At 41.2% G+C, this 15,363-nt stretch overlaps 1 protein-coding gene across 1 annotated transcript in view; it reads right to left on the reverse strand.

The window, feature by feature from the left end:
* Positions 1–2,924: 2,924 nt before the first annotated feature.
* GNG12 (G protein subunit gamma 12) overlaps positions 2,925–15,363 on the reverse strand; it is a 64,869-nt gene continuing 52,430 nt past the window's right edge. Inside the window, exons 5-6 of the mRNA XM_067563350.1 lie at positions 7,873–7,990; positions 2,925–6,759 (exon numbers count right to left, since the gene is read on the reverse strand). Coding sequence (XP_067419451.1) covers positions 6,634–6,759; positions 7,873–7,968 — 222 coding nt within the window. The 5' untranslated portion in view covers positions 7,969–7,990 and the 3' untranslated portion in view covers positions 2,925–6,633. The remainder of the gene's footprint in view (positions 6,760–7,872; positions 7,991–15,363) is intronic.

The raw sequence follows: 15,363 nt of genomic DNA on the forward strand, positions 1-15,363 counted from the left end.
AAAAAAAGGGGGGGCAAAATAAACACATCCTGACTCCACTGGAGTCAATGGGAGTTTTATCATTGAGCCAGGTTTTCACCCTTTTGGTGTCCAATCATTTTAATTGAAGAGAGTAAGCATCAATAAATGTACATTTTGTAACTCTGCAGCAGATCAATTGCTAAGTGAGTGTATGAAAAAGGGTCATGTAAATTGTCTCCTTAAGTGTAGAAATGTGGTCCTTTGCATGCAAAGCTAAATGGCATCCTCAGTTATATGCCCTAGTCCTACTATCAGGCCCATGACGAGTCCCACTGAGGTTAGTGGAACTCCCCACAGATGCAGGGCTCTGCCCACATGGGCCGTGATGTGGAACGTTGTTGCTTTTGTAAGTGCCATTAATAGTTTAAAATAAGTGCACTGCTATAAGGGCCTGATCCTGCTTTCACGGAGGTCAGCAGTAGTTGTACATTGACTCCTGTCCAAACAGGATTGGCTATTAGGTCAGATATCTTATGTTCAGTGACACTGAAATAGCTCAGGCCCAGAGAGTCACAAAACCTAGAAACGTAGTGAAACACTTCCTTGACACCGAAAAAAAAAAATCCAATAAAAAACGCTTGTTTGGATTTAAACCATCCCCTGTTCTGTTTGCAACTCAAACACTGGACCAGTGCCTGAGAACCAGAAACGGACTATAAAATGATTATAAACTTAAGTGAAATGGGACTAGTCTTCTGTACTGTTCAAAGTCCAAACTGAGTGAAGTGTAAGGAGCAAACAAGCAGCAGAAATGCTGTGAAGTTGAATCTTTAAAAAAAAAAATCCATTTTAATAACCATGGGCAGTAATGATATACAGAACGAAGAATATTGGTTTTAAAATCATATTTTGACCCAACAGCATTTCTTTCCACTTGAATTTCTGCAGTCTCATTTCTGCATCACAGGAGGGCGTTTGCAGGATGTGTGTGAAGGAACACTAATATCATTTGGGTACAGTTTAGAACGGGCCCTGCAACTTGCTTTAGCACTCTGCATATGCTCATTGATGATGAGCACACTTGAAAGTGCCCCTCAGTGCCATGTTTATTATCCTCTGTATAGCGGTAGCTGTGTTGTGGCTGCCAAATTGTTCAGTGAATTTCAGCAGCTGTTGCTTCTTTCTGGAATGAGCACAATCTGTAGCACTGGCACAACAGCCCCACATGGAACATTAATTTAGAAGAACTTTTCCATTGACATGTATGAATGAGACATGGATTTGGGATGAAGGATGGTATTGTAGCTAAGGTAGGGAGTAGGACTCAGGAGATCTCAATTGAAAGCATTCAGGAGACAGAAGTGCTTCATGCTTTGGAGAACTGGGAACAATTCTCCCCAAATCCCTTATTACAATGGGGATATGGTGCTTGTTTCTAGCCTGTAAGATATCACCCCTTAAAAGTTAATCATTTTTATGGATTTCAAAAATTTACTGGTTATAATTTCTCTCTCCCTCTGAGGTCTGTGCAATTGGACTAAGACAGGCCAGTTTTACAACTGGAAGGAGATGAAAAATCATTTAAAAGAAAAATTGGTACTTAGTCTTTACTAAAGATTTAACAACAAACAAACATAACTCGACCAAGTTTTCAGTAAAATATGGTTTGGCATGTAGTTTTTACTACTGGCACTCACTTGGGATGATTAGCATAGCTCACTGGTGCTCCCAACGCTTGGGCCAAAAAAAACCTTCATACCAGCCTGCTCGTTGCGAGTGTCAAAGAGAAAAAATCACATTCACAGTGTAATCAGGAATACAAATCATAGCTTCATAAGTTCTATATACATTATGAAAGACTTGATAAAAGGGCACGAGGGAAGTAGTAACAAGATTTAAAGAAGCCCAATGGGTAAATTTCCAGGATATCAATATGTGCTGTCTCATAGCCATGTTTGGATTTTGTAGAAAGACATGCACTGAATTCTGTCTCCCACAAGGATTTATGCAGAGGTCCTTATAACTCCAAAGGGAGAATACTGAGGAAGTTAAAAAGTACCTTTGAGCCAGCAGAGCATTTGAATTGGAGATCCTCATGTAGGGCTAAATCTGGGCTGGCACAACTCTACCGACCCCAATGGAGCACTGCAAGAGCAGAACAGGCAAAATAAAACGGTTGTACTCTTCCAAGCGCTGTCCACTTGAGATGTCACTCACTGGAAGAGCGTGCAGATGTTCTGAATACGAGCCTGCATGCTCTGCTGGGCTATGACTTTCCCCTCTGTGGAGATCAGGTACCAGTGAGGCTTTGCTAGCCTAGTGGCCTTGACTCCTCGATTGTGGAGTTGGGGAGAGAGAGGCACTAACTCTTCCAAACATTACCAGTTAATGGCACCATAATGGTATCTCACTTGCAGTTCACTGTGCAGATCTTCATAACATGATCTTCCTTTTCCTTCTTCTTCCCCGCAAGGCAACACTGACATTTAAATTTAGCCTCATTTGGCAACCAAGTTAACACTCCTTTGAGATGAGCTGTCACTGTCATGAATTTCTCTGAGTTTTTAATTCAGGTTCTCTGCATGAGCAGGCAGAGATCCCTCTATCTGCTACATTTTGAAGGTTTTCTTGATAACCACACGGTCAGAGACTTCTTTTTTAAAAAGAAAGAAAGCTAAAATTTTAGACTAAGATTACAGCTAGCAGTAACACTGCTCATTCATAGCCACCCTCCCAAGTTTTAAACCCTAGTGCTGAGCTAATTTGGTCTACAGAATGTGTCGTTCCTCTTCCCCCAAAAAGTATATCTAGTCTATCTTTCTTCCAAGAACATCATCTTTGTCAGTGTTTGACACCCTTGTGCTGACACCCTTCGGACCCTCTGGATGGCTGACGTTTGTATAGTTCAACGTTCTCTGTACATCGGAAAGTGAATTGAACTACAATGACAAGCTGAAACAATATACAAAGCAGTGATTTTTTTTTAATAAAGGTGTTTCATATCCATGGTACTGAACATATTAGCCATCCATCAAATTCTCTAGGTTAACAGGTTTTTTCCCTCATTGCGAAAAGAAGCCCTCTTCTACACAAAGACTACAATGAACTACTCATGAATGGCAAAAGCATGTTAGAGAAAACAAAGGAATTTCACAAAGTCATTTGTAAGTCAAAAGCAAATCATTGTGACAACATTCATGTGAATCTGAAGTTACAATGACAATACAAAACAACACAGTATTAAAACAATCAAATTAGCAAACTCAGAGGAAAAAGATATAAAAAACAAACAGGCCTCTTAGTTTAAGAAAAAAAGCCCTAAAACACTTTCTGGAATAACATCGGTTTCATTTTACATGACAAAGATTTTACATTTGAGGTATCTGCACTCAGAGCACCAAGTTGCAGTACTGTGGACAATTGTTCTGGTTAGCCAGCAGGGCTGAAAATCGTTCCTGCAACCTCCAATATCCCAACAGCTATGAATTTGTGATGGCTTGGTTTTCATTATTTCATCTCACTAACTAGAAAGTCTGTATATTTTCAAACTTCTTCGTAAATCTGCATGACATATTCTCCTCACAAGTTCATCACACAAAATGTCTACTTTATACTGCATTTTGTATACTGAAAGAGCAGTGTTATTTGTACATAAGTAGCTGCTTGAGCCTTCAGATACGCTACATATTATGTTTAAAATACAATAGCGAGAGTTTATTTAAAAATCTATACAACAAAAGTCATCAGAAGCAGGCAGTTGTATTTCACTGTTTTAGCTGTAGTTTCCATGTGTTTTAGGCTAAATGTTAGAAGGCATCTGAAAGAAGTTGGCACACTATTTACTCTATTTCTAATCATACATCTGTGGATAAGGGGAAATCATGTTCTAATAAAACTCTTGTTCTTTAAATGCATATGTATAAGAAAGAATTAAACAGCTGCTACTATAAATTTTGTCCTGGTGTTGTAAAGATGTCAAAAGTGTATGAAAAAAGTAGAAAAATACACTTCAGGTTAAATAGGGCAGAAGAGGATAACTATTAGCTCTTCCTTTAAAAAACAGGCATACATTGTGGCATTATGAAAATTTAGAATCCTAATATTTATGAAGACATTTTCAACAGGTTACAAGTATAGTATAGTATCCTAGTCACTCCAACTCTGATCATGCTCCCACTGAAGTCAATGGCAAAACTCTCACTGACTTCAATGCGAACTGAGTCAGGCCCTAGTTGTTTACGAAAATATTTCCAGTAGCATTTGTTTATGGCAACATGTTTGTAACAACACTGTAAGATGTATTATTTATATATTTTGATTCAGGAAGTTAAAAAACACAATCATGGCACCTATGACTCCAGCTTTAAAAATACTGTGTAGATATGATATAGAAGTAGCAACCGAACAAAATGGATTCATGGATTCAGGTCAAAAGAAAATCCATGAAAAAAAAGTCTGCAGCTAAACTCCGTACTCAAATTAATGCAACGTAAGTGGTTATAAAATGAGTTTGCAAAGTTCTAATTCAGTTAAATACAGGCTAACCGAACAGCAGTAAGAACAGCTTAGAAATGGCCAAAGAGAAAGATCAGGTATCAAAATACCCTTTGTATTTCCATATTTGTTAAACTCTACCCTTTCATACATTTGTTTGGGTTCTAAACAGATCAAACATTTACCCACAAATTCCTGTTAATACTGGGCATAATAGATCAATTGAAGGGCAGTATGTGGGTTGTAAAATGTTATTTTGAAAAAACAAGGTATTACAGAACTGAAGGAATACAGCGTGACTGCTTCTAAGCTCAGTTATGAAACTAGATAGCTAAGTTAATTACTATTTTTAACAAGATGCATTATAAAATGATAGACTGAATTATGATAAATAAAATCAGTGAAAATCTAAACTGTTTTGAAATTGTCGTTAGAAAAATATTCTAATTATAAAAATAATTTGAATGTCAGCACAGAACGAGCAGTGGTGCATTTCTTTTTTCTTACAGGAAGTCTCAAATTTAGATTTTTTAGGGAGGCTTGTTAAAAACAATATATAATTTCTCAATATATTATCAACAGTGTCTATATAATTTAATACAGAATTAGACAAATATGCAACATAAAACAGTAAATTAAAAATGGTTAATACATTCTGTAAATACCATTACAGAGGATCACAATTTCAGGCGTTGTATAGTTGGCCACAGAGAAACACAAAACACGAATGTAGCCCACTAGAAAGAAGTCAACATTGTTTTCTTTTCACTCACTTATTCCATCAATACACAAAACATATATAATTTTATTAGGCTATTTGTACATCTGTGATATTTTGGAAATGCCTTCAAATTACATTTGTTTGATCATAATCTGGATAGGATTTGGCTTTTTCTTCTTCTTCTTTTTTTTTTTTTTTTTTTTTTTTTAAAAGAGAAAAAAGTGAATTTGATCCTGGATCACTGCACAAAACCTAAATGAGACTTGCACAGGTGACTTACATGGCTTGGAGTGATAGAATCCTCCCCCTCACTTTAGCCGCAAGGCAAAAGAAATGCTAGTTCCAAAGCATTTGCGTTTTACTGTAGCCCTACTAAAGGAGCTACATTTATCATAATTTGAGGGGAAAATGTAGAGGGCCAGAATGAGAGGACTAAAATCCTCCTTTTTTAAACTGTCCCAAAAATGAAAAATTACATAAATCATCAGAAATCTGTTGATTCTTGACACAAAAACAGATTTTGCATTTCTTAAAAGAATTAAGACATAACTGAAGGTAAATACATGAACTTCTGGAGTTCAATAATTGCAGCAGTTGTTTGCAAGGAGTCTTTTGTCAGAGAATGCACTTTGGAATGTGTATATATACAAACACATACGTATGCACAAAACCAATACACATATATACTAACTGAATGCAAATACACCATTTTAAAAAAAATGAAGTAAATTAATCTTGATTAAGAATCAAATTACTTGTCTACCTTGCTGATCAGTAGGTGAAACTCAAGCAACTTTGGTCTTGATTTTGTAGCCTAACACCTTAAACTGAAATGTGGACATTACACATTTTTTAAAAAGACCTTTGCCTCATCCAACCCTCTCCCCCTAGGGCTGGTCTTCATGTATAGTGCTATAATGCACTGATGCAGTTGCGCCGCTGTAGCGCTTTAGTGAAGATGCTCCTACGCTGATGGGAGAGCTTCTCCCTCAGCATAGTTAGTCCACCTTCCCAAGAGGCAGTAACTGTCGACGGGAGAAGCTCTCCTGCCAACACGGTGCTGTCTACATGGGGGGAGGGTATTAGGTTGGTATAACTATGTCATCAGGTGAGTGGATTTTTCACACCCTTGAGCGACATAGTTATATCAATATAGGTCTGTAGTGTAGATTGGGACTTATATAAAAGACAACACAAGAGAATTACCAGCTGCATGCCACAGACCCTATTCCATTTTACAAGAAATAGGATAATTTAGTTTACAATCTTCCTTCCCAGTAAGGATGCTATAAAGAAAAGAAAAAAACTTAAGAAGCTTAAAAATTCATTGACACACATAGTAAATACATTGCTGTTTTATACAGATGATACCCAGGTGACCATAAGGTTATTTCTCTAAGAATTTGCTTGTAGTTTTTGTTTTTCTTGGGAAAGCTAGGGAGGTGTTTACTGCTCTGCTATAATATAATGCATGTTTTTTTATCCTTGAAAGGGTTTTCAGAAGCAGGTATGCCCATTAGTAAAGGATCTTTCCTGGCATGTTCTTCACAATAGCACATGAGATCTGCTGATGCTTTGGACACCTGACAAAAATAAATAAATAAAACAAGACACAAAATGGTAAATATCCCAAATCATTTGCAATAGGATGGAATGGGCTGAGGGATGCGTCCAGAGCTACAATGAATTAGTTCTGCATGTGGAAAATCAGTTTGAGAAATCTATAAAATCTTCAGGTCCAGACCTAAGGCCATTGAGCAAAGTTCAAAGTTTTCTGGGATTTGCTTCTTGGACTGGCCTTGGTGAGACTGGTAGAGTGGGAAAAGAGTAAGCTAAAACAAGGATGAGCCAGGTTGCTGTGTCTTTAAAGATACTTTTGGGTTAGTTTGGGAGGGTAGGTATCAGTAACTTTACATTTTTCTGAAACTTAAACAATAGATTCAGAATAATACATCAGGCTTCTAATAAGATTTTATATTTTTAGACATTATTGTTAATAAACACTGAAGTGTCATCAATTGATTTAGAGTTTTTAAGAAATTGATTCAGTCATTTCCTTGCAAGACATTGTTTGTTCCTAATCTCTAGTTGACTAAAGAAAAGCACCTATGTCAGGTGAATTAACCAGTCTGCTGGCCTTTGGACAGCTGGTAGACTGCAGAGAAGTATTAATAAAACAGAGAATGAAGACAAGGAATGGTATGGTCAGAACAACCAAAAAAAGTTCGGGCTCCCTGCCATCATAATTTAGCTATGCCGTCTCAACTCTCTTCCTCTTTCAAGAAGCCAATAAACCCTTAACCTACCTACAGAGACATATAAAGTATAATTTAAACATCCAAAACTAACATGTTCAATTGGAAAAAACTCTCACTGCTTTTCATCACAGCCCATCTTCCATCCGCTACTTATGTATTATAGATTTAGATTATAAACTCACAGTAGCAAGGATTTGGTCTTCTCAGAGGTCCCTAAAGTATTATCATACTGTTGGTACAATTTTTTGTATAGGAATAAGAAGGAATCAATGAAATTCAGTAACCCAGATCTGAGTAAAGTTTAGTCAAATTCAAAGATAATGTGATGTATAATGCACAGTAAAAAATAGGTACATAAATATTGGGAGTTTACTAAAAGATACCTGCCATATTTCATATGATTCATATAAAAAGGAGAAAGAAGAATGTGTTTCTCACCTTTATTCTTTCAATAGAAGCTTCTATTCTTAACTGCTGAACAGTCCTTCGTGCCTGAGCTATATTGTTTGTTGTGCTAGCTGTTTTGCTAGACATTTTCAATTAAATCTCTGAAACTCTGTTAAGAAAAACAATTAGTTATTTTTCTAAAAAACTGCATCGAAGCTTAAAAACTGTCTCCCTGCAAAGAGGCAATGTCATATGTTGAAAAAGGATTTTTAGTTCTTTACGTAAAGTGTTGACAGATCAGATATTGGACAGAGAAAACACTAACAATAAAAAGTGCATAACACAGCTGAAGCTTTTATATATCTTCTCTCTCTCTAATTCAAAGCCCATTAATATGAAGTGTCCCCACTTGTACTTTCCCCTAACAGCTTTTTATTAATCTATTTATTATCTTAAAATGGAAAACATACATAAAAGTATTCCTATGCTCATTTTTAAACCAGACATTTGCACAGTAGAGTATGGAGATTGTATACTAGCTTTAGAGCCACATACACCTCTCCAAAGCTAGAGTATTATTACTGATTGTCACGGGATGAACTTTGCCCCTAGGCACAGCCCAGAGCAAGGGGAGGTTGTAGAATCTAGATTGTACCGGAGACACTAGGTCTGAGATAGACACCATTTCTCTCCTGCTGGCCTCTGGTGCTATTGTAGATGGGAGGAGGGGTGTATTTTACAACAGTCCTTACAGGGGACAGCATCCTTTCTTCAGCCAGATCTGCTGGTCAGCAAAGGAAGGAAGGAAGGGGGCAGAGACATGTCCCACTTGCTCATTAAGAGAGGGAATAAAGTCATGTATGCACCCCCTGCTCCCCCCTCCCCCACACCTCCTGTGCCACACATCCAGGTAAGGTTATGTATGGATTTTGTAGTGACTCAGGAACAATCTTCCTGCTCCTCACAGGAATCAGACATAGCAGCTGCCAAAGTCTAGAGAAATACTCCCACTCCACACCCCTACCCATCCTCTCTCCCCACGCACGGCCAGCTCAAGATGTGTTTCTGGTAAAAAGAGTGAGCAACATTGGGACTGATCATACTTTTCTTTTCAGGGTGAGAATTCAAAGCAGCACTCACGCCACACAGTTTAACACGGCAGCACTTAGACGCCATCCAATGAGCAGTGAGGACATTACCCATTGTGTTCAGTTGACGACTGATCTCAGCAGCACATGACTGCAATTCTCTCAAAGCTTTTGGACATTGATTCTATAGCGCGTAAAGTTAGCCTCTGTGAAGGCATGAGTGATCTGAGTGCAGCTTTTGATCAGACAATCCAAGCGTGTGACTAAACCAGTGCCAGTAAATCAGAGTATCTCACTGGGAGTCATGCACAGAAATACCAGATTTGCTCTCAGCATCACAGACAAGCAAATCCTAAGAAGTAGCTAATGAGAATTCTGTTTAAGGCCATACTTTGACAAGCATGAGAGCAACTGTCTCTGTGCCAGATCCAGCTCAATGGTGTGTGTGTGTGTGTGTGTGTGTGTGTGTGTGTGTGTGTGTGTGTGTGTGTGTGTGTGTGTGTGTGTGGGGGGGGGGGGGGGGGGGGAAGAAAACTGCTATCTGAATCAAAACTGCAGCAAAAGTAAATAGTTAAGTATGACTGTTTGCTCAGACTGGTGTTTTCATCTGGGAAGCACAACGAAGGGCCTTAACAGGTTCCTTTATCATGTCCACAGAAGTGCATTTCCTTATGTCTGTCTGCTCATGACACATTACTCTCCCAACTTCTACACCATTCAAACTTCGAAGATCTACCAAATCACAAGAGTGTCCTCTGAAAGCCCTGGCTTTTCTAGCTGTGCAATAAGCAAGTTCTAAAGATACCTCATGTGATCAAGCCACTTTCAATTTGTTACACATGTATGGAGGACTACAGGATTGTTGAGGATTTCATTGCCCATATATTGTTCCCCCCCACTAAATCCTGCTGAAGCATAATCTTTGCAAAATCTTCTTTCTAAAAGACCTCTGTATCTTTGATTTACCATCACTTCTTTATTACATAATACTGTAATAAAACCCTGGCATCCTGGCAAGAGATGGATCTTTGCTTCCTGACAACCATCATGGGCCAGTGTCATTGTCTCAAAAGATTATACCTGTTACATGTCCAGGGTCACTATCCACCCACAGTGGTAGCTACTGTTACATTTTGATCTTTTTTTTTTTTTTTTTAATTAAAGTCAAATGCAAAAAAAGCATATCAGTCAAGACCAACCACAAAACAATGCGTCCAATTAAACAACACACAAATAGAGACATCCAAGACGAGTAAGAGTACTCTTAAGAAGATCAAGAAATGCAAATTCCTGGACCCATCTATTTCACGATGGATTTAAATCACTACTGGGGCTGAAGCCTCTCTCATTTTTAGCAGAAAATGTTGCTGCTTTGCTAACAGTAGAAAACACTATGCTGGAACTCACAGCAATGAAAGACAATCCTCGCCTTTATGTCCAAAAATTTATCCTTGATGAGCACCCGCAGCTCCCATTGAAAATTTCAGCCTAGCATGACAGGTGCTAAACACAGTTCCTCTGCACTCCTGTTGGAGCTAGCTTATGCAGCACTCCTGAAAAGTAAGACTGCATGCCACTCTCATGTAACTCTCCACCTACAAAGCATCCTAAAGAAGAGCTAAGTATAATTATTTATTTATTTTAGTGCAGCAACATTCATGCCATTTGTTCTATGCAATCCAAGCTGCTTTTCATCTCTGCAGAAAGTATGGCCTCCACTTCAGAAATGAGCATTATTTCTGCTTAAACACAAGCACTGTTAACTTTGTGTCATGCTGTGAAAATACCTGCTTGATCACAAGTGTCATTAAATAAATTCCTTAGTTTAGCCTCTCACACTGCAAGGATGACAGAGGTAAAAAATCCAGGGTCAGCTCTGGATTTTAGAGCCCCATTGTATTGCTTCTGCCTAGTGAAGAACTTTATAGCCTGATGGTATTGCTTCTGCCTAGTGAAGAACTTAACCTGCAGGCACTTGTGTCACAAGCAGTCATCTCAGATGGCAGTTTACCTTTGTTTCCCTGCCCAACCCTCTCTAGAGGAGTGTGGCTAAGAGAACAAAATCTAAACAAAAAGATACTTGTTTCAGCAGTACATTGCTTCTATATCTGGATACACAAAGAAGAGCTAATTAGGACAAATCCACTTTGCCAGACTGTAATTTAAACTATGTCAATCTTTTATCAAAATATTGGCACGTCTCTAATAGGACTTGTATACATATTCAACAGTGTCAGGCTTATTCTCCACAGATGTTTGTGAATAATCAACTACTGCTGTGCTGTGTTTAAATTCTTCATTTATACTACAAGGACTCAACTGAAACATATAAAAATCACCTCTCGAAGATCCTTAATATAGCATTTCATAGGAAGTTTCATATTTCTCACCTTTGTCCAAGTAGCCAGAACACCCCATTTTTTTCCTCTTGATTCTTGCACTTATCTAGCCAAACAAGCATGGCATTATTTTATCCTAACAGAAAGGCCTCCTTTTTTTTTTTTTTTTTTGCACATACTGTAGTTTTCAGCCTGTTCAGCAGCACCTTGCTTTTTAAAAAGCTCTTTTGCACAGAATAGTATAGAGCATTCTCTCCCTCTCTGAATTTTAATTGCATTCCAGTACTTTTCTAGATCTGGTCGAACAGTTCTGCATTGCAAGTCAGCAAAGATTTATCAAGACATAGATACATTAACATTAGCTGTGATATATGCAGAAAGTATATGAAGTTTTTTCAAAACACTTCCTGCTAGCTTCTTGCCAGACATGCACTCTGGACTCCGTACAGTGAAAGCTGGTCAAGCAGCAGCCTCAGACCCTGTCCCAGTGCAAACCTGGTCTCCTCCCAACTCCCTTGGCCTCATCATTAATGTCACTGCTCTCCCCAGACAGTGACATGAGTAATTATCCAGTATTTTCTATTAACTGTGAATTCCATGTCATCAGGATTAAAGGTCATCTATAGAGGCATCCTAATTTAGCAGATTCTACTATAAATAATTAGCTGAAAGTATATAATAGGGATGTAATTACATCGAAGGGTCCCTGTGACAAACTAAAGAAGCAAAGAGTGTATGTTATGTTCATGCTGTGAGTACAAAGAGAAAATATCAAAAGTAACTGTAATCTCATTTACACATATTTTGATATCTTCTTGTTTAGTAAAATACAAGCAATAGTAAAGAAAAAAAAGCTCTACTAGTGTAAGAAAAGTCTTGTGGCTAAGGCACTGAATTGGAAACCATAAGATTTCTATTATATTCTGCCATGAACTTCCAGAGTGACCTCTGGAATTAAGAAATTAAGTAACTTAATTTTGCTGCACTTCAGTTTAAGTAATAACACTTCTCTACCTCACAGAGGTGTTGTGAAAGTAAATTCATTTTTTCAGGTGTATAGCTACTACAGCGAGTGCCATAGAAAGGCCTATAGTAATCATATATAGTCTTCATTTCCCTTATTATTAAAGATTTGTATTACCATGGCGCCTGAGAGCCCCAGGCATAGATCAGGACCTGACTGTGCAAGGTTATGTTCAAAACACAGAACAAAAAGACAGTTGCTACCTGTCATGGAGTCCTCCAAGGTGGAAACTGGAAAGTGGGGTACCGCTGAGCCTCCTTACCCTTGCAGCCCGGGCTGATCTCCAACCATACTTCTACTGATGATAAACAACCAGCCCCTCAGGACCCTGTTATCACCCAACACAACAGCAGATGGTGTCACACACTCAACTGCATTACATGAATATTTTGCCTGAGCTGCTCATGAACCCACCATAGAGCAAGACATTAGCCAATTTACCACCACAGTCCCCAAACTCTTCACTACAGGAATGTACCCGGAGATTATACTCTCTTGCACTGGACAAAGGTTTTGTTCAGTACAAGCTCATTAATAATCTGCTTCCCCCTTGATGTGGGGAAGGCATACACCAGCTTGTTAACAGAAAACAAGGTTACTTACCAGTAACTGTTGTTCTTCGAGATGTGTTGCTCATATCCATTCCAATATAGGTGTGTGCGCGCCCCGTGCACAGATTCCCGGAACTTTTTTCCCTAGCAAGCCCCGCATGGCCAGCTCAGGCGCCCCCTGGAGTGCCGCGCTCATATCACGGTATAAAGGGCGCTGCTGGCTCCGCGGGTCCCCAGTCCCTTCTTTCTGCCAACTCCGACAGTGGGGACGGGGGGTGGGTTTGGAATGGATATGAGCAACACATCTCGAAGAACAACAGTTACTGGTAAGTAACCTTGTTTTCTATCTTCGAGTGATTGCTCATATGCATTCCAATATAGGTGATTGCGTAGCCGTACCTTAGAGGAGGGTAGGAGTTATCGGTGACCTGCTCTTGACAGCACGGCTCTGCCGAACCCTGCGTCCTCCCTCGCTTGTTCCACGATGGCGTAATGCAACGTGAACGTATGGACTGACGACCAGGTCGCTGCCCTGCAGATGTCCTGCAGGGGAACCCGCTCCAGGAAATCTGCGGAAGAGGCCTGGGCCCTAGTGGAGTGTGCTCTCACCGCACCTGGGAGGGGTACTCCTGCCTGCTCATAGCATGCCTTAATGCAGGCAGTAATCCACTTGGAGATGCGCTGGGTGGAGACAGGTGAGCCCTTCATCCTATCTGCCACAGCTACGAAGAGCTGTGTTGACTTCCGGAAAGGCTTGGTCCTCTCGAGATAGAAGGCCAAGGCTCGCCTGACATCCAGCGAATGTCCTCTCCTTTCCTCCTCCGACCCATGGGGTTTTGGAAAGAACACAGGAAGGAAAATGTCCTGGTTACAGTGGAACTGAGACACCACCTTAGGCAGAAAAGCCGGGTGAGGCCTCAGCCGGATCTTATCCTTATAAAAAACCGTGTAGGGGGGCTCCGAGGTTAACGCCCTCAGTTCGGAGACCCTTCTGGCCGAGGTGATAGCCACCAGGAAGGCCACCTTCCATGATAAAAGGAGAAGGGAGCATGTAGCTAAGGGCTCGAATGGGTGGCCCATCAGCCCGTTGAGGACCAAGTTGAGGTCCCAGGGTGGCACCGGGTCCCGCACCTGAGGGAAAGTCCTCTCCACCCCCTTAAGGAACCTCACCGACATGGGGTGAGAGAATAGGGAGCGGCCCTCCATGTGCTGGTGGAAGGCCGAGATGGCCGCTAAGTGTACCTTGAGGGAGGCCAAAGCCAGGCCCTGCAGTTTAAGCTGCAGTAAGTACTCCAAGATAGCCTGTATAGGCGAGATGCTTGGGTGTAACCCCCTTGCTTCTGCCCACCCCGAAAACCTCCGCCACTTAGCTTTATATGTTACTTGCGTGGACAGCTTCCTGCTGCCCAGGAGGACCTGTTGAACCTGCATGGAACAAGCTCTCTCTCCCTCCGTCAGCCACAAAGTCTCCAGGCGGTGAGGTGGAGGGAGTCCAGGTCGGGGTGTAACAATCTCCCATGGTCCTGGGAGATCAGGTCGCACCGTCTGGGTAGCGGAATCGGCTCGGTGATGGAGAGGTCGAGCAGCATGCTGTACCAGTGCTGCCTCGGCCACGCTGGGGCGATCAGGATTATGTCTGCCCTGTCCCTCTTGACTTTGAGGAGGACTTGGGGCAGGAGCGGGACAGGGGGAATGCATACATTAAATCCCCTGTCCAGGGAATCAAAAAGGCATCGGACAGAGAGTCCAGCTCGCGACCCCTGAGCGAGCAAAACCTTGGGCATTTCCTGTTCTCTGCTGTAGCGAACAGGTCCAGACGGGGAGTACCCCACCGTTGGAAGATGAAAGCCACTATGTCCTGGTGTAAGGACCATTCGTGGCGGGGAGAAAAAGATCTGCTGAGGCGGTCCGCCTCGCTGTTTCGTACCCCCTGGGAGGTGAGAGGCAGATAAATGAAACCCGTGTCTCACCGCGAAGTCCCAGAGGCGAATAGCTTCCTGGCAGAGTGCCGAGGAGCGTGCCCCTCCTTGCCTGTTCACATAGAACATGGCTGCCGTATTGTCCGTGAGGACTTGGACTACCCTGCCCCTCAGGAATTGGAGGAAGGCCTTGCAGGCCAATCGGACCGCTCTGAGCTCGCGCACATTGATGTGCAGAGCTCTCTCCTCCGGTGACCAAAGCCCCTGGGTGCCCTGGTCGTGAGAAATGTGGGCTCCCCATCCCCGATCGGATGCGTCTGTGATGAGCGTCACAGATGGGGTAAACTCTCTGAAGGGGACGCCCATCATCACTTCCCTCGGGTCCCTCCACCAATCGAGGGATGACAGCACCTGTGGGGGAACCAGGACCATTCTAGTTAGAGAATGCCTATGCGGTACATACACTGAAGCCAACCACGTCTGGAGAGGTCTAAGCCTCAATCGTGCTAGTCTTACTACATATGTAGAAGCCGCCATGTGTCCCAACAGCTGCAGGCAGTGCCTGGCTGTCGTCATGGGGGACAAGTGGAGATCAGATATAATGACTGCCATCGCCTCAAA

The sequence above is a fragment of the Emydura macquarii genome, unplaced genomic scaffold (genome assembly GCF_026122565.2).
Source record: "Emydura macquarii macquarii isolate MOO-44397 ecotype Brisbane River unplaced genomic scaffold, CSIRO-AGI_Emac_v2 contig_2481, whole genome shotgun sequence".
Classification (NCBI taxonomy): Eukaryota; Metazoa; Chordata; order Testudines; family Chelidae; genus Emydura; species Emydura macquarii.